Source organism: Camellia sinensis, chromosome 5, assembly GCF_055761805.1.
Source record: "Camellia sinensis isolate YWXY chromosome 5, ASM5576180v1, whole genome shotgun sequence".
In the NCBI taxonomy this organism is placed as follows: domain Eukaryota; kingdom Viridiplantae; phylum Streptophyta; class Magnoliopsida; order Ericales; family Theaceae; genus Camellia; species Camellia sinensis.
Window position 1 is genome coordinate 185,990,849 of NC_138965.1, and position 19,182 is coordinate 186,010,030.

Here is a 19,182-nt window from a genome sequence, read left to right on the forward strand (position 1 = left end):
ACCTTTGTTAAATATGTGAGGATTATACATTTTATTGATTGAATACTACATTTGATGATTACTTTGTTTATTTTGTTTTGTGAAATGTATTTTTTAGACAGTGTATATAATAATATCAATCAAATTCATCCAGAGAAATTTTCCAATATCAGTTAAAGTGTGTTTGTTGATATATACTATAGGCAGTGGGTTTGTAGTACCTGTCAAATTCATCCAGAGAAATTTTCTTATGGCAGAGAAAATTCTGTGTGTTGTGTTTTGAAGCTTCATATTCATCCACATAAATTTGACAATGGCAGACTAAAGTACTGTGTGGATTGTATTTTTTGAATTTGATAATTGTTTTGTACTAACACAGTGCATTAGAGATTGAATGATCATATAGGCACCTTCTTTGGCGAGATATGAGTTAAATTTATCTGTAAATTTCCAGTAGCTTCATATCAGTCATTTCAAGAAATGTGCAGACCAGACAGAGCATACAAAAAATTATTGTACAACCAAGAAACAAAATTAAGCTCTTTTGGAATTTCTCTGAGTTGAGAATTTCTCTGGACCAGGGAAGAATTTCTCTGGACTCACTTCAACTTAGAAATTTGTGTCAAAGCCAGAGAAATTTTCCTCACCAACTCGGAGAAATTCCTCCTCTCCAAATCACTCAACCCAGAGAAATTCATAACTTAGAAATTCCATCTTCTGTCAAATTCATCCAGAGAAATTTTCCACCATCAGAGAAAACTATCTGGGTATTGTGTTCTGAAATTTGAAATTCATGCAATGAAATTTTCCAGTGCCAGATAAAATTACTGTGTGCTTTGTGTTTTGTTGAGTTTGATGATTGTTTTGTACCAACACAAAGTATTACAGATTACATGATCATATAGGCATCCCCTTGGGACGATACAAGTTAAATTTCTCTGTGAATTTCTGGTAGTTCATACCAGAGTAATTTCTGCAGACAATTTTCTCTGGCAGACAATTTTCTCTGTGAATGACAATAAAAAATATATATATATATATATATATTTAACCATCGATAGGTATGAAATTTACATTAGTTGAAATAAAAAAAATGAAATTTAGATTAGTCAAGAAAGGATATTGTACGGGGAGCAAATATTCCGGCAAGCCCGTACTCCTTTCTTCCGAGCTCCGTCGATGTCCGATCACCTGCGAGCAAGTAACGGTGAGCTACCCGGCAGTGTGTGGCCGGAAAAACCCTCCGACGGTCAAGTTAGCACACACCTTAGGATGGATAGAGAGAAGAGAGAGAGTGTTTAAGTGTAAGAATTCCTTACAGAGATGTTCGTGTGTCGCGTATGGGGGGCGCAGACATGCTTATATACCTTCTGAGCCCCATATCCACTCACAGTCATCTCCTGACACGTGGCTCTGCTATCTCATCTGTCAGTGTAAACCTTGCCGATCATCACCTAATCTCAACTGCCTGACTTCACAGCTGGAGCTCGGCAACCGAGCTGCTCTACCACGGCCATGCCATGCTTCATACCCAAGCGCCTAACCGGATAAACACATGGAGGACCGGGCTAGGCGGGATCCCGGCAGAGCCTAGCCCGGGTACCTCCTTTGGTCGGCCTTCTTGCCGGTCAAACAGTCTCCTCGGTTGACCACGCCTTTTCGGGCGCCGGTCACTCAGCTTGTCTGGCTTCAGCCATCCCCTGATCAGGCAGCTCGGTCCAACCAAGCGCTATCTAGCCGAGCTCCTTCTTGGGTCGGGGCGGCTCACACTTGGCCCAAGTTCTGCCCAGCTCAAGTTCTGGCAGCCCACTTCTTGGCGGATAGTCAATCATCTCGGCTCCATGCACCGTTGGGCTCTCAATCTGCTCGGCCGTTACCTCGGCCCAACTCCTGATCATAAATCACCCTCTCAGATATATACATATATGTCAAGGATCATCATTCGTTCAATGTATCAACAAGAAAGGATATATACATATATTTGAGACAATTTTCTCTGTGTGGATATGTACATTGTCTTCCTTTCACTAGTTTCACTATTACATTTGTGGTTCTTCTGGAGGTAGTTCAATTGGTTCAGTCCATGACCGGCCAACTTCGGTCACAAATCTCTCTATGAGTTCTGCCCTCAGCAACCTTATCTCTTGTGTGGACAATTTGGAGCTGATAGGTTCATGCTTGCTATATTGTTTCATTATATAGCAGACAAAGAGGCCACAATCCAGACTGCATACAAATTATAGGTATGGTTAGTTTTAAGTAACATGCAATTCAAATTATCTTATTTATAGATGTATGAAACTTACGAATCGCTTTCTTGTTGTGGAGCATTGTTGACATACTCAAAGTCGTAACTTGTGTTTTGTGAGTTTATTAATTTGAAAGAGGGTTGTGATTGAGCGTCTCTTTCAAGGCAAGCTTTCAAAAAATTCTCCACGTAATCTTGCTGCAAAAAAATAATTTTTATATAACAGAGAAATTTACGGACAAGTCAATGGTTTTCGATGAAAATTATCATCACATAAAGATGATGATGGATCAGAGAAATTTGCACTCGTTACCAATTGTTTTGCATCTTTGAAATATTTGTCTTCTGCATCATCCCTCCTTGGCCTCAGTGAGTTGTAGAACCTCCATAAATTGTCTTGTTTGTCCAGGACAAGTAAGGTCCAGTGATTTCCATGTGTGGACTTCTCATTACCTCCAGTATTTATTGGGAAATGGAGGAACCTATAGTTCCTCCATGCTGTTTCAATGTGCTTGTCAAATAAGGATACTCGAAAAGTTTGATTTTCTGTCATCTTAATGAAATTCTGTGCTCAGAGAAAATCAAAAAATGGTTTTGTTATGACTAGTCACACAACTGACTTCAAGAAGTATATTAAGAAGAGAAAGTAGAAAGTAAATTCCAGAGAAAATCAAATAAAATAGTAGTAACATACTAAGCACATGGATGTGAAAAAAAATGAGGTTGGTTATTGTCTCTCTCTCATTTGGTCAGCCAAAAGGATCTCTCCATAGCCATCAATGACCTGAAAAATATGATTTATAATTGTAATATTGTTTTATAAAGGCTGATGGAACATTGCAGAGAAATTTTGATGAAAGGGAAATACTTACATTGTTGGCAATTTCTTTTTGCTTTATTAGGTTTCCAATGTCTTCAAAGGTAATGAGATTCAACTCACTTGTCCAAATTAAAGCTCTACAAGATGACAAAGAATGGATTGAATTGTTGTTAATGCAACATAAGTTTGTAATTTGTTGTTTGCTATGTTCTATTTTGTTTGTTGTACTTACTCAAGCCCAGACACATTTGATATGTGCTGCAAGATGTCTTTTATATGATCTTTTATCAATCTTGAAATTGGAAGAGTTTATGGAAAGACCCAAGATTTTCTGATGTTTATAGGTTGAGGCAAGATGTACGCATCAGCATCAAGCACTTCTTTGTCCTTCGTGCTTTGCTCAACTTGCTTTGCAGCTTGTTTTGAAGCTCTAGTCACTTTCGCAACTTTGGGATATTGGAATTCTGGATCATGCTGCTTTTCCTTCCTTTCTTTTGCCTTTAAATTTTTTATCATTGATGTCGGATCTTTTTTGACTGTAGACAGTGAAAGTATTAGGAAAAGTGAAATTTCTCTGAAGCAACAGATGATATTTCAATATGTAAATTTATTTAATTCAATATTTTGCAGTTACCATAGAGTTTCTTCTTTTGTTTCGGTTGTTGTTTGTGTGGCATTTGTTGTTGTTGGGTTGTTGGTTGTTGTTCCACTTGCATTTCAACTATACACAGGAAAAATCAAACAAGCCCCAAAAATGGAATAAGAAAATATACAGAGAGATGAAATGAGGAGTAGAAATATAACTAATGTGTTCAGAGAGATGTAACTTCCAGAGAAAATTACCAATGACAGAGAAAATTATAATAAATAGAAATTTCTCTGAGTTATGTTGGCACAAGGACATAACTTTTTGTGGCTCAAGATTTTCACTGACCTTGTGGTTGAAGTTGTGTTGGTGTTCGGTATGGTTGTGTTGCTAGTTGGACGGATAGTTCTTGAACTTGTTCATGCAATTTAGCATTTTCAGTTTCAAGCTCCGAATTTGAACACCTCAACTGTTGAATTGTTTTTGTATCATCTGCTTTTTCAACCTCCAACATCCTTAGTTGCATTCGGAGTGTGCTTTCTTTTTCTTGAAGTTCTGAGTTATGTGATGTCAGGATTCTTATTGAAATATCCTTTTCAGCAAGTAATTCAATCCAATTTCTGTCTTCTTCTTTTCTAGATTGAGACAGTGCCTTCAGTCTTTGACGTAGATCAGCAATTTGGGCATCCTTTGATTCCTCAAATTCTTTAGGCTGATGCATTGTTGAGCCACAAATGCCATCATGTTGTTGGTCCATCGGCTTATTATTTTCTTCTTCATCACTTTCATCCTTGTTCTCTTCTTGTTGTTCATCTTCTTCTTCATCTTCTTGTTCACTGTCTTCTTCTTTTTGTTCTTTTTGTTCTTTGTCTTCTGGTTCTATATCTTCACTTTCTTCACTGGTTTGTTCTTCTGTGCTGCTTGCTTGATGTTCTTGTGCATTGCTGGCTTCATATTCTTCTGTGTTGCCTTCTGCTTGTTCATTCCCTCCATCTTCAGATGGATCTTGTAATGTCTCCTTGAATATGACAATTGCCTTTTTTAATTCTTTCTTCGTCTTTTTGCCAAGACAGAACTCCTCAGATGGGTTTTTGACTAGCTACTTGTTATCAATCTATAACAGGAGACTGTTTTATTAGAGAAATGTTACAAAATTCACTGAGAGAAAAAATTCAAATAAGGAAAATAAAATTCATCTAAATGATACTAATGGGAAACAAACTTCAGAGAAAATTGTATTGGGCCAGAGAAAATTAGAGAGATGGAGTTAATTTTATGGGGCAGAGAAAATTATGAAACAAGCAACATAATTTAGATATCAGAGAAAATCAATCAAGGCATATAAGTTAATGTTTTACTATATTTGTGTCAGAGAAATTTGAATTCCAGTGAAAATTCATTAGAAGGGTAGAAATAAACAGTGTTTATCAAAGATGCAAGGCACACAAGTGATGGGCAGAGAAAATTACACACAAGGAGATAAAATTTGATGGGCTAGAGAAAATTATGTAACAAACAACATAATTCAAATATTAGAGAAAATCAATCAGGGCATATAAGTTAATGCGTTACAATTGTGGCCAGAGAAATTTGGATGACAGAGAAAATTGATTACAATGGCAGAAATAGACCAGTGGTAAGCAAAGAAGAAAACATAAATTGATATTTCAGAGAAAATTAATCTTAATCAATCAATGCACAAGGAGGGAAACAAAGCAGTGGTCAGAGAAATTTTGGAATTTCACTGAGATTTCAGTAGCAATAGGAATCTAACCTGTCGAGGTGCAAGAGAGTGGACTGGTGTCTTCTGGAGCTGTTTCGTCAAGGTTTGAAGGTTCCACTTGGCACATCTTGGGAAGTCTGTTGTGTTACTGTCTTCCGAGTCAATGATAGTTGCATGTTCACATAGCCAATACTGTGATGAAAATGAAAGTAAATAAAATTTTGTAAACGCACAAATTTGTAAGTATGATAACTGCAAATTTGAATGGATATTATACTTACCAGCAATGCAATGACACACCCTGTAACTTTTTCTGGAGTTCTGTGCAATGCCATGATAGAATCAATCAATGTTGATGTGATTGCTTCCGGCCAATCATACTGTTTCATTGATTCAAGAGGTTCCACATACTTTATAAAAACCCAACCTATTGAATTCCCACTTGTTGCAAAAAATAGGGTGAGACACAAGTACAATGTAACAATGATTGCTACATCTTTGAAGTCAGTTGGTTGCTTGCCTTTCATTGCTTTGATCAAGGCATTTTTAAGAACAGGACCAGTGAGCCTTGTGTCCTTTTGGAATCTTCTCCTGAGGAATGCAGATTTTGGCTTTTTAGAGTATCTTAATGACATGGCTCCTTTACCTCATTCCAAACCAAAAATCAAGGTCATGTCATTTGTTGTAAAGGTCAGGTTCTTCTTCCCAACTGTGAATGCTTTTGTTTTTTCATTGTAACATTGGATTATGGCAACTACATCATCATCGGATTTCCTAGATTTCTTTGGATCCATCCTTCCAGTGGTTAGAGCTTGGCTCAAATACCAGAATGGGGTCTTTTGAAGCTCTAGAAGATGTTTTGAACTGAATTTAAGTGTTTGAAAGAAGGAGACGACAGATGAGAGGTTGGATCGGAATTGAATGCTGTAGTGAGCTCTCTTTCTGTGGAGTTTAACAGGTTTTTTCCCCCTTGAGCTTGAGTCTTTTGAAGTTGGGGTACTCATCTGGATGCTAGTTGCTTCATCAGCTTGGACTTGTGTGTTTTGGAAAGGAGTTTGTGGTGTTTTAGTGCTGGTTTTTGATCTTAGATGATAAGAGGACTGAGAGAGTTGTTCTTTCTTGCTTGGTGTTTTTAGTGTTTTGCTGCTGGTTTTTGATCCTAGTCCATAAGAAGACTGAGAGAGTTTCTGTTTTTTGCTTGGTGTTTCCGGTGTTTCGCTGCTTTTATGTTTTGCCATTTCTAGACAATGATTAAAGCATAGAGATGTCAACATTAAATCCCAGAGAAAAATGGACATGTCAGAGAAAATTACAAATAAGGGAGAAAATTGGAGATGCCAGAGAAAATTACAGATAAGGGAAAATTACAGAAAATTTGAATGCCAGAGAAAATTGGACATTAAAAATTAAATGTCAGAGAAAATCAACACAGCATCATAAACATGGAAGAGAAATTTTCAATAATTGTTTAAATTACAGATAGAAGTAAACATACCAGAGAAAATGAATGATAGAAAAAAGTAAACATGGCAAGTGAAAGAAAATTTCCATTCCACAATTAGCAAAGATAAAATAAACAAAGTAATGTAAACATGCCACTGAGAAGTACACCATATTGAAATCGAGAATTGAACAAAATAAACATACCAGAGAAAAATGCACATTCTGGAGAAAATTACACATTCTTGAGGAAATTTCCATTCCAGAGAAAATTTCAATTCCTAATATTAAAATGCAAGAGAAATTTACATACAGAACCAGAGAAAATTAACCATGATAGAGACACTCAAGGGACGAAAGTGGCGCGATGTGGTCAGAGAAAATTATAAATACCAGAGAAACTTAGACAGGGGCAAGAGTGTAATAAACATTGCAGAGAAAGATACATATTCCAGAGAAATTTACAAAGCAGAGAAATTCAGAGACAAAATGACAGAAACATGTTCAAGAATAAGATCAAAATTCAGAGAAATAACTTTTTCTCAAAGTACATATGGCAGAGAAAATTCAAAGAAGAAACATTCATTCCAGTCCATAATATTAAAATTCCAGAGAAAATTAAAAATGACAAAGACACAAGGGAGGAAAGTGATGTGATATGGTCAGAGAAAATTATAAATACCAGAGAAACTTAAGACAGAGGCAAGAAAGCAATAGACATTCTAGATTAAGAAAGACATTGCAATTAAAAATACATATTACAGAGAAATTTACGGAGCAGGAAAATTTATAGGCAAAATTACAGAAACATGTTCAAGAATAAGATAAAAACACAAAAAATTGTTGTGAAAATAAACATGCCAGAGAAAATTGAAAGAAGAAACGTACATTAATAAAAAATCAGAGAAATTCAAATACCAGAGAAATTTACAGATAAAATCACACAAACATGTTGAAGAATAAGTTCAAAATACACAAAAATAATTTTTTTCAAATTCAGGTAGCTTTTTATTACGAAATTGAAACCCTAATTTATGAAAGGTTATTATAAAATGCTATTAACTGTGTTTCAAGAGAAAATCTAGTTGTATTGTAGAAAAACTCACCAGAGTTAGGATGAAACTTGAATGACGAGCTGATATGGCCCGCGATGAAGATGCGACGTGACGAAGATGGACTGAGATGATGATGAGCAGTGAAAACGAAGCTTTAACCTAGGTCAGAGAAATTTGTGAGGAAGGAATGGGAATGATTTTTGGAGAAGATAACGAAACTCTAATGTCGATGGTGCAGATGATGTTGAAACCCTAATTCTGCTGTTCTCCTGTTCGTGAAGATGCTGGATGTTTGGAATGTAACTGAGACGTCGGAATGAGTTTGCTTCTGTGTTATTTTGGCGAGGGTATTTTGGTCCACAAAATAATTAAAAACGCGCGCTAAGTTGTTTCAGGGACGTGATGCATCACTATCTTTTTGTGTGTCATTTATCCTCTAAATTGTTATAATTAGGGACCTTAAAAAAATTCCCCAAATAAAAATAGAAAAAACTATAAATAAGAAGATTAACTATTATAATTTTGAATTAAAAGATATAAAGTGATGATAAACAGTAATTTGCCCATTTATTTATTTGGACAATATTTTCCTAATTTGGCAAAGGAGAACATATTGTGCTTGGGTCCACTGATTGGCCAATTAGTAGCTCTTTGGTTGGATCTTGTTAAATCATTAGTCCGTTACCTTTTTTGTTTTAAACGGAACATTAGTCCGTTACCTTCGTATTACCTTTTATACACATCCACTAGAAAAATTATATTGGCTAATAAGACTAGATTGAAAAAAGATTAATCAGTATTTTTGGTTTGAATTTTCTGAGTTAAGTTTTTTTTAAAAATTGAGTATTTTGATTTTCGTATTTTTTTGTTTTTAGTGAATATTTTTCAAATTTTAAATATTTTTTTTGTTTTTTTAGATGTACCTTACTTAGATGTATTTAAAAAATAAAAAAATGTGAAAAAATATTTTAAAAAATTAATAAATACATAAAAATATAAAAAATGTACTGAATTATTGTATTTTTTTTTATATTTTTGGTATTTAGTGAATTTTTAAAAGATTTTTTTTACAATTTTTTTTTTTTACTTTTTAGGTGTATTTATGTTAGGTGTGTCTAAAAAGTAAAAAAATTGCTTAAAATATTAAAAAAAAATCAGTAAAAATAAAAAAAATACGAAAAATAAGAAAGTAAAATTTTCTGAAAAGTGTTTTTAAAAAAATGGAACCAATCAAGCTGATGTCATCTACAGTTTTCACATAATTATAATTTTAAAACATTATATTTAATTCATTAATAATTTGATAATTATACGGATGAAAATAATATTATCGTTTCTTTTACACTACAATATATATTTTATCTTACTTATCTTTGTATTTTCACAAAATTTATGTTAATTTGATCCATTTAACCTTACAAAAAAAAATTATTGTAATTATATTAAAATTATAGACTTATTTTAGTTTTTTTCAGATCAAAGAGTTGATCAGTATAATTTATCCAATTATATTATCCTCTTAGGACAAATACAAGTGATTCTAAATTAAATTTGATTGGCTAAAACAATACGATTTATCATTTTTGTATCACTTTTTAAAAATAATAGAACAAATAATGCTCTATTTGGTCATCGAAATGAAAAGAAAAGGAATGGATTGGAATATTGATTCATTAGCCTTTCATATAAACTGATCATTCATTAAAATGGTAAAAGATAATCTTATTTATAATGTATTTGTCATTATGTTTTTTAAGCTAACGAAACATAAAAATAAATATTTTTATAAATAATAATAATTTAGACTATTAAAAAATGCATCATTAATAGTACTAATGTATTGGAAATGACAAAAAAAAAAAAGAAGCAAAAACAAGACATAGAAAGTAAGCGGAGCCCACTGTTACATCATTAGTACTATTTTTAGTGCTCCCAACATTTTTCTTTTATAAAATAATCATTTCATTCTCTTATAGAAATGACCACCAAATAGTCAAAAGTTAAAAGGGGAATTACTTGTCAGTAAGCTCAGAAAAAATAAATTAAAACTCAATGGTAAAATTTATATATTTTAATAATTAAAATGTTATATTTTTTTCATAATTTTGTAATTTTTTTTCATTGTAGCACTGTATAGTATTTTTTTTTTTTTTGGTATTAAAATAAAAGAGTTGCATAAGTTTCGCAAATCCCTAATCCCAAATTAAAATATTACTTGAGACCACGGATAAGGGTGCTGCGTCGAGAAACAATGAAGGATCAAACCAAGATGAGAGTGTTTTTGGACTAGTAATGTTAGAGATTTTAAATAATTTATCAAATGTGTGAGATTCACACAAACCTATATATGTATAGATCCCATATCCGTGTGAAGAATTTAATAAAATATTTAATAATTTATTTGAGATCTCTAATATTTTTCTTTTTAGACAGATCGCTAACCACTAACCTACCTTCAAACCACTGAACCCACCCATCCGGGGCTGTAGCACTGTACAGTTATTCCCCAAAGTTAAACGGTTCGACCCAGCGCGTGGCGGGAACCCGACCGTTGTAATTCCTCCGTTTTTGTCTCAAAACAATTACCTAAATCCTGAGCCGTTAGATCCATCAGAAAGCTATCATCGAACGGCTAGTGAACAGCAGAAGAAGACGAGAAGGAGGACAGACCATGATAATTGATGGACCTTCTTAAGAATATGATCTCACTAAACCAAATTCATTTATAACTAACTGTTACACAAAAGAAGAATTCTCTCTCTCTCTCTCTCTCTCTCTCTCTCGACTTCCTTATTTTTGGAGTCTCCGTTACTCCACGCTTTCTTTAGATTCCTTTCGAAATCTGGTTCAACGTCGCCTCTGATCTTGTAACTCTCTCTCTCTCTCTCTCTATATATATATATATGTGTGTGTGTGTGTGTGTGTGGATGTGTTATGTAATGGAGGCTGTAATGGAGTTGATGTGCTAATTTGTTAGAATGTTTGTGCTTTGATTTTTTTTTTTTTTGGATGACTATTTGTGTTTAATTTGTAGTATGGAAGGTTAATTAAGTAAAAATTTTGAAATTGATGCAGATAATTGTGGAATGCGAGCGATTGATGCTTGAATTGTGTGGCCATGGCTGGTGAAATTGAAGAACCTTTTAGTCTTAGTTTTCGGGTATTATTTTCAGTTTTATGCATGCAAATTATGGATCTTAACTGTGATTTTCGCTAATGATAAATGATTTGTGTTGGTGTAATCAAACTCCAACAATTTGCATTTTGGTGATTGGTTCTTACTACTAAATACTTGTTTGTTTCTTCTCTTTCAAGATTTCCATTGGTAGTGACCAAATTACTGCCTTTTTGTGCTCAAAATTTCATTGTTGCAACCAAGCCGTGCCCTTTATTTGCCTATGCTGGTGGATTTGGCTAAGTACTAGCCATGGAACTAAGAATTGGTTTGGGAGGTGGCTTTTTTGGTGTTTTTTTTTTTGGGCTAAATTATGAGGTGAAAAACCGGAATTGTCTGGTTTGAGAATGACTTTTTGACTTTTTATACACACACAAAAAAAAAAAAAACCAAAAAGTACCAAGGATGAAAATGAATTATTGATTTTTTTTTTATTTCTTTATGACTTTTTGACTTTTTTAGTGGTTTTTGGCTATGTTAGACTCTTTTAAAATCAATGTATATCTCCGGTAAGTCACCAATTATCTCATAAGTTTAGGCTGTTAGAGAATAGACACAACAATATAAATAAATACAGAGTGACTTGAAGCCAAGAGCTCCCCACACCAATTGTGTCAAAAGGTAAGGCTATTCCGAGATGAGCCCAACCGACAATGTATATCTGCAATCCAACAATATACACAAGACATTGATTTAATATTTATTTATATTTTAACTTTCTGTTTACATTTTAATTTTTAAGATTGATATATACATTATATGTGCATGTGTGTATTTGTCGATGGATCCGTAATTTTGGGATGTCATTTATCAGTTTTGTTTTTTAAACATTGGTTCTAGCTTTCCCTCTAAATTGATAATGTGTTGTGTTCTATGTTCTATGAAAGCATGTTGTCGTTAGATTGAATTGTATTTCATTGTTGGTAGCATTGAGTAGGGAGTTCCACTTAAGCACTCATTTCCATGGATATGATCTGCACTCATCTTTCTACATAACTTACATTCAGTTGTATTTTTGTGGGAATTTAAAGTTCGGCTTAATATGGTTAATAATTGCAGCTTGTGCTTTGTAATGAGAGCAATGATCCTTTCTCATTATGTAGGGCAAAATTATGAGACAAAACATTCAAGATTCAAATCTAAAAGTTTTATTTGGCATCAGTAAGCTTTAGATATGTCAGCCTAGCTGGAGCAGCAAATTTGGGGTATTGAAAGTTGAGCGCAAGGCAAACATTCTTTATTAGAAAAAATGAAACATGTATTAAAATTCTGGAATTAATTGTAGGTATTGCTAGTGTTGCAGAGACCATTCACCATAAGCATTTCTTTTGTGTATGAGCTGTGATGTGCACAATTGTATAATTATGTTAGTTGAATTTTATGAGTCTGCAGATTTTTAAATTTTATTTGAACAGACTATAATACCTGACATTGACTCATGTATTAAAATTCTGGAATTAATTGTAGGTATTGCTAGTGTTGCAGAGACCATTCACCATAAGCATTTCTTTTGTGACTGAGCTGTGATGTGCACAATTGTATAATTATGTTAGTTGAATTTTATGAGTCTGCAGATTTTTAAATTTTATTTGAACAGACTATAATACCTGACATTGACTCATGGCTAAAACGCACCTAATGACTGTCATTGCTGATTTTACTACATATGTTTTGCTTCAGCGAAGATATGACCAACTAATAAATTTAACTTGTCTGTTCTTCCAATATAGTGTCTGTGTTGCGGTCTAATTTTTCTTCTTTTAACAAAGCTCTTCTTAAATTGGGCAGGCAGATTCTATACACAATGGATCAATCTCATTTGGAAGGTTTGAAACTGAATGCTTATCTTGGGAGAGGAGATCATCCTTCTCGCATAACAGGTATCTTGAAGAGGTTGAGAAATACTCGAAACCAGGTTCAGTAACTGAGAAGAAGGCTTATTTTGAAGCTCATTTCAAAAGGAAGGCCCTTTTGAGCCGAAGTTCATCCGACAGCCAAAATGGTATACAATGCCAAACTAGTGAAAATGACACCTCAGAGAACATGGATTACAAAGATGAATTTGAGCACACTAATGAAGGTGGTCATTCTGTACAATTTGACGAGAGTTTTGATGGTTCAGAATATGATGGAGATTGTGACTTGATGGAATGTGTACGAGGTGACTTGAGAACTTCATGTGCTGAACCTCAGTTTCAAACTGATCTCAACAATGTCAATGAAGCTGAGCAAGGAGTTCCTGAACATGTCAACCCTGACAAAGCATATCAAACTGGAGCTGGAAGCTTACCTGCCATTGATGCCGATCAAGGAAAAGAAGTCATAGAGAACCTTAATGACAAATCAGCAAATGTGGGTTTGACATGTAAGCCTGTGCATCTGTCGACTAATTGTCACTCCACTGGGAAAGATGATAGTGTTAATTTGGAGCACCGACAAGAATCTTGCCCCAAGGTTTGTGTTTTTAGCATGTTATAGTTTGATAGCACCTCTCTCTTTCTATACTAGTGGGTCAAAAACTACTGTCTTCCTGTATATTTTTTAAGAGCAATAATGCAGTGAACCAGAAGATATGTCTAAAGATGAGCTTTATGGCTTTGTTTTATCTTACAGCACATGATTGTGTCATGCATACAATTTTTTTTTATATATTTTTCATGGATGGAAAAATCAGATCTTGCCCCATTGTACTTTTCACGTGTCTTACTTGATGCCCTGACTCTAGGTGGGGACCAAATTGGAAAGCAAACTTGCAAAGCCCAGATTGAAGTCTTCCACTCAGGTTCAGAGAAATGTTTCTAGTGAGCCATCTAAATGCTCTGCAAAGAAACATATTAGATCAAAAAGCGAAGACTCACAGAGCACAAAAACAGAAAAACACTCGTCGCACACAGCCATTCTAACCACACGTTGGGTATGCAGAACTTCAAAACCAGAGGCAAGTATTTGTTTATGATCTATAAGTACCTTTGAATATACCGAAGTAATGGTTCCAATAGGATGTTGCCCTGGCCCAAGTTAATGTTCTTAAAATGACAATTATGCATTTTGTTTTTTTGTTTTTGTTTCATTGATATTTTTAAGTAGCATTCCCTTATTTTGGAATATTGTTCATTTGTTCTTCCCTCATGTTATTGGCTGGTATTCTTAACAGGATCCTAAGGGTTCAAAGTCAAAAGTTATTCATGATAACAGAAGGTATTTTATTCCTTTCGAATTTCTGCACAAGGAAAATCTATATCTGCAATGGGTATGCTGCTAAAAAATACTTCTCATTAGCAGTGAAAAGGAATTGAAGACAAAAAAGGTTGTTCATGAACCTAAGCCTTCTGCCTCAGAGAAGCTTGTTCCTAAAGCACGTCAGAATGCAAACAGGTTTATGAAACATCATATGCAATGCTTCATTACTTGGATGTTTTGACCTTCTGAGGTTTGACATAGAGTTACTGTTGTGCAGGCCCAAGCAGGTTGAGAATGCAACTAAGTCAGGCATGAAACAAAGCTTGGCTGTGTTCAATTTCAAAAGTGAGGAACGGGCAGAAAGGAGGAAAGAGGCAAGAACTCATGCTGTTTTATTAATTTTTATTTAAAAAAAAAAAGAAAAGGAAAAGAATCATGGCTGTGACTTGTTCATTTGTCTGTTTTCCTCTTTCATCTTAGTTTTACATGAAGTTGGGGGAGAAAAAGCATGCAAAGAAGGCCGGGACAAATCAAATTCAAGCAAATAAACTGGTACATAAATTCTAGCAGTTAATTTTTTTTTTTTTTGGGTATTGAAATTAAATAAATTTGGTGAACATTCTCTGAATAAACTCATTTTGTATCCATGTCATATTGCTATTACACCATATCTGGATTCTTTATTATCAGATTCAGATTTTTCTTTGATTTCTCTATGTTAAATAGTGCTAACAAATTTACCAGGAGATACAACCAAACTGTGATCATTTGTTGGACTAGACTTAATTCATATTGAATCAAATTGCTTCATTTCTGTATAGATTTTTATTCAGATAATATATTACTGCCTGCTTGCACTAAGAATAATTTGAAGATGCTTAGATTGGAAATTACTGTATCTGCAGGAGAAGACAGAAGCTGACATTAAACAATTCCGAAAAAGTCTTGATTTGAAAGAAACACCGAAGGTTTGTAAACAAGTCTGTTAACACTGACATTTTGTGTATGCTTTATTCTCATATCTGGAGAAACTGACAAGTTCATATATCTAATTTGTCTTAATAATGACTTGATTATGATTTTAACATGAAACATGAGTAAAATTACAATATGTCCCAAACTTGGGAGAAGTTTTCTCATTACACCTTATATATATACACTTTCTAAAATAGATTTTCCCTTCACACAAATATAGGCTTCCTGCAGGGGGCTTCAGATCCTTTGAAATGAGAAGGCATGGGTTCCATCTACTTTACCATCCAAACCACAACCCCCCCCCCCCCCCCCCCCCCCTCTAGTAATAGGTTGCTTTGAATACAAATACAGGGAACAGTTGATGCTTACAGCACCAAGTTCTAATGGAATCTTGTTGCAATACTTATTTTGAGCAGCGTTCTATGGTTGATTCGTGATTTTTTATTGTATATATATGAAAACTGCTTCAAGATTCATTTTTCTATGAAGTCACTGTTCAGATCATAATCCTTCCCAGAGTAGATTCATAATTTTTTTTTTTTTTTAATTTATTTATTCAAATAGAAATGATTACAGGAAGAAATTCTGAAAGGGAACAGAGAAAGAATAACAATTTAATTTTAAAAAGGTGGAAGTAGGTAGTAGATGATATGCAGTACTAAAAAGAAGTTGATTGGGACATAAAGCTAATACTTCATTTTAAGAAGTTGAGAAGTTTGTTTGCTTCCAGCCGTTGAATGTGAATTAAGATTATCTGAATTCTAATTGCTCAGAGCACATGTTGTTCTCTTGGTGACCAGTATTCATAGTTGACTTGAGAGACTGGTCCAATATCTGAGATTTTACATGTATGATCCAGCCCCTCCACCCAACCAGCACAAGATATTTAATTTGGTTTTAAATATTTTATCAAAATTTGTATGCTCTTGCGATGTTGTGGCTAACTGGTAACTAAGAATTTAGAATAATTTTAAACCAACTCCAGAAAGCCCCAAAGCCGAATTACTTGCAGGCTACAACTTTCTTTTCCACCATTCAATCATCATGCCTGATTTTTATCCACACGCTTTAGTCAATGCTCATGTTTTAATCATTTGTAGATTATATGGAATCATAAAGCATGGCTGGCCTTATTGTTATATCGTATAGATTTTCCCCCCCCCCCATAATTTGGTATGTTCTTAATTCTCACACTGCACTGCACTGTACTGCACACAAGATGCTTGCTTTACTTCATTCATTGCTAATTTTTGACTAGCTCTTCATCTGCTCCATATTATATGGATGAACAAACCTATGTAGCACTTTTTAAGTTATTGAAGTCCTGAATTTTTGCAATCCCCTTCATTTTTTATTCCAGATATTTGTAAAGTCTTAGTCATATAGTTTCTCATAGGCCACCCCATCCAAAAAACATTCTAGAAGTGGGGTGATCTTTTTGAACATATTGGCTTCAATTTGATGCTTATGAAGTGTGTGCTTTTCGGAAATCAGCGTCGTTAGAATTTCTTTGGCAAGAAATGCCTTTTTGGACCAGAAAACATTGTGGTTGCATTTTGGATGGATAGATCTGAAATAAAGGGTGAAGTCATGTAGGAGGTTGGCTGTTAAATTAGATTGGGAGACCTAAAGGCAATACGGAGATATAAAATATAAGAATCCTCAGCCAACCAAAATTCTTCTCACCGTGGATTCCAAATGTTTTCATTCTCCTTGTATTTAACATCAATGCAAAGAAGGCCTTTAAATATATTTATTCATGCATCTTGAAAATCTAATGCTAAGCTATTATATCTGTGCATGTAAATTATGGTCCTTGTTTGTGCTATGTTTGGGATTATGTTTCCACATCTTCAACATATAAATAAAGAACAAATTTGTAACAAGTCAAGGAAAGCAATATCTGATCTCCATAGCTTTATCTATTTTTATTCCAGGCTGTTTCAAGTAACACCAAATCAAGTAAACTTCAAAGCAAGTCATCAAGCCCCGGCTGTGGAGCAGTGATCAGCCTCAAGCTTCACCACCGACCAACTGCAGTGTCCTCAAACAATCAGAGACCGTCCTCCACAAGATGAATTGAACACAGTGAGGTAACTGGGGAAAGGAGCTTCTGAACGAAAATGAAGTGGATTGGCAGAGTTGACGGAAAGCGTAAAGTGGAAGCTGTGCGAAGCATCAATGACATGGTGAGGAAGGACATGAATGGTGTAGGCATTAGCAATGCTTCAGAAATGGGTCATTTAGCTTCTTGGTGTTCCCTTCTGACCATGTGCATTGCCATTCTCCATCCATTCATTACCCACCCACATCCATGGGCATCATAACAAGAGTGTATATCAGCAGGCGGGCAAAGGGGAATGAGGCCAGATCTTACTCTATGCCCTTGTCCTGAGTCACCACTCTATTACATGATGGGCCTCTCTTGCTTGATTGTGTGAAGGAGAGGATGCCCTGCGTCAATTATTGTATGTTGAATCTTCTTCACATGCCCCATGCTACAAATAACAGTTAATGTGTTTTAAATGACTAGTTATTGCGGTCAACAAAATCGTTTCATCTGTATTATTTTCACCTTATTCGTATCCACCTACCAATTTGCCCAAATCGCTCTTGCGGATTTTGAAACCATAGGTTGTTGGCTATGGATGTGATTTTCTTAACCAAAACCCCGTTTGATCAGAATTGGGATCACTATTGTGCCTTAATTTGAGGTGCATTATCGGCTTATTTTTATGATTTTAACCGTTCATTTTATAAGATTTGTTGAGTACTTCATGTCTCCAAAAATCATGTTAATCGGATATCAACAACTATATGATTGATAACTAAAAAAAATAAACAATAAGTTTTTCTTTTGAGAAATAATATAAAAAATATGTAATTCAATCGTATAGTTATTGATATCCGATTAATATGATTTTTGATAGGCATGAAGTACTCATATCATAAAAATAAGTCCATAATGCACAGCAGTGACCCTATTTCCCATTTTGATCCGTTGATGGATGACATGCAATCTGCCCAACTCGACTCCGGAGCACCGTAGTGCAATTTTATTGGTCAATAAAATAAAAAATTAAATTACGACAATGCAAACCTTTAAAATTTTCTTTTTTCTTCACAATTTCATATTTAATATATAGATATATTTGAAAGATCTCAAAAATAGAATTTCTAAAATATAAATTTTATTAAAAATGAATATATAAAACTGAAGTTGTAACAATTTAACGTTTAGATTTAAAAACAAAACACACACAGAGACAAGAAAGAGGAAAGACAATAATATATATAAAAAATATATATATATTAAAGAGGCAGTGATTCTCACTACTAGTGTTCCAAAGATCAATCCTTAATTCTAATGCCTTATAGGTGAATTTACAATCCATTTTCCCTTTATTTAAATAGTGAGTATAATTTTTGTGATACTGAACACACAGTTGTCTTAATTTGTTGGGCAAATTACGCTAACGGTTCCATTTGAGACTTGTGTCACTTTGATTCCTGACTTTTCAATTGTGACACATTTGAACCTGAATTTTGAATCATGGTTCAAATAAGGACAATTGAAAATACCATTGTTTAATTTTAAGGGCAAAATTGTCAAATTGATAAAATATAAACTAATTTGACAAAATAAATATCAAAAATATTTTTTAATTTTTAAAAATTATTTCTACACACTAAAAATAAAATTATATAAAATAGATATATCTTTTATACATTTATTTATATATTTATTTTATCAAATTAATTTTTATTATGTGTTTGGATGATGATCATATAATGGGTGGTTGTTTTTATTTTCATTAAATTAGTTTCTATTTTTTCAAAAGTCAAATATAGTGACAACTTCGATATCATTATTAAACCAATTCGTTAAATCAAAAAATCCAAAACTAAAAACATGTCATATATTAAATATATCGATTACACATTAAATTCTAACAATCATCCATTACATAACTATCATCCAAACACATAATAAAAATTAA

At 33.9% G+C, this 19,182-nt stretch overlaps 3 protein-coding genes and 1 long non-coding RNA gene across 6 annotated transcripts; 1 reads left to right on the forward strand and 3 right to left on the reverse strand.

Annotated features, from left to right (window-relative positions):
* Positions 1-1,992: 1,992 nt before the first annotated feature.
* Positions 1,993-2,633, reverse strand: LOC145790296 (uncharacterized). Its single transcript, XR_014328980.1, has 3 exons — positions 2,541-2,633; positions 2,286-2,425; positions 1,993-2,205 (listed from the first exon to the last, which is right to left on the reverse strand). It is a non-coding gene; the product is annotated as an uncharacterized LOC145790296 (long non-coding RNA).
* A 1,025-nt stretch (positions 2,634-3,658) lies between these two features.
* Positions 3,659-4,727, reverse strand: LOC145791942 (uncharacterized). The gene is made up of 2 exons (XM_082872395.1): positions 3,982-4,727; positions 3,659-3,768 (listed from the first exon to the last, which is right to left on the reverse strand). The coding sequence occupies exons 1-2, from the start codon at positions 4,388-4,390 to the stop codon at positions 3,659-3,661; spliced, it is 519 nt and encodes a 172-aa protein (XP_082728521.1). The 5' UTR covers positions 4,391-4,727.
* On the reverse strand, positions 4,444-6,416 carry LOC145790297 (uncharacterized). Its single transcript, XM_082868055.1, has 3 exons — positions 5,638-6,416; positions 5,408-5,548; positions 4,444-4,747 (listed from the first exon to the last, which is right to left on the reverse strand). The coding sequence occupies exons 1-3, from the start codon at positions 5,989-5,991 to the stop codon at positions 4,733-4,735; spliced, it is 510 nt and encodes a 169-aa protein (XP_082724181.1). The 5' UTR covers positions 5,992-6,416; the 3' UTR covers positions 4,444-4,732.
* A 4,044-nt stretch (positions 6,417-10,460) lies between these two features.
* On the forward strand, positions 10,461-17,788 carry LOC114302731 (protein WVD2-like 7). 3 transcript variants are annotated; one of them, XM_028247799.2, is made up of 10 exons: positions 10,461-10,718; positions 10,927-11,011; positions 12,815-13,480; positions 13,752-13,964; positions 14,181-14,224; positions 14,309-14,401; positions 14,484-14,580; positions 14,687-14,758; positions 15,112-15,174; positions 17,119-17,788. In XM_028247799.2, exons 2-10 carry the CDS (start codon positions 10,970-10,972, stop codon positions 17,257-17,259), a joined length of 1,431 nt encoding a protein of 476 aa, XP_028103600.2. In that variant the 5' UTR covers positions 10,461-10,718; positions 10,927-10,969; the 3' UTR covers positions 17,260-17,788. The 3 variants fall into 3 exon arrangements, with proteins under 3 accessions (XP_028103600.2, XP_082726904.1, XP_082726905.1); XM_082870778.1 differs by having other exon boundaries at positions 10,707-10,831; XM_082870779.1 differs by lacking the exons at positions 10,461-10,718; positions 10,927-11,011 and adding an exon at positions 11,167-11,303.
* Positions 17,789-19,182: the final 1,394 nt, after the last annotated feature.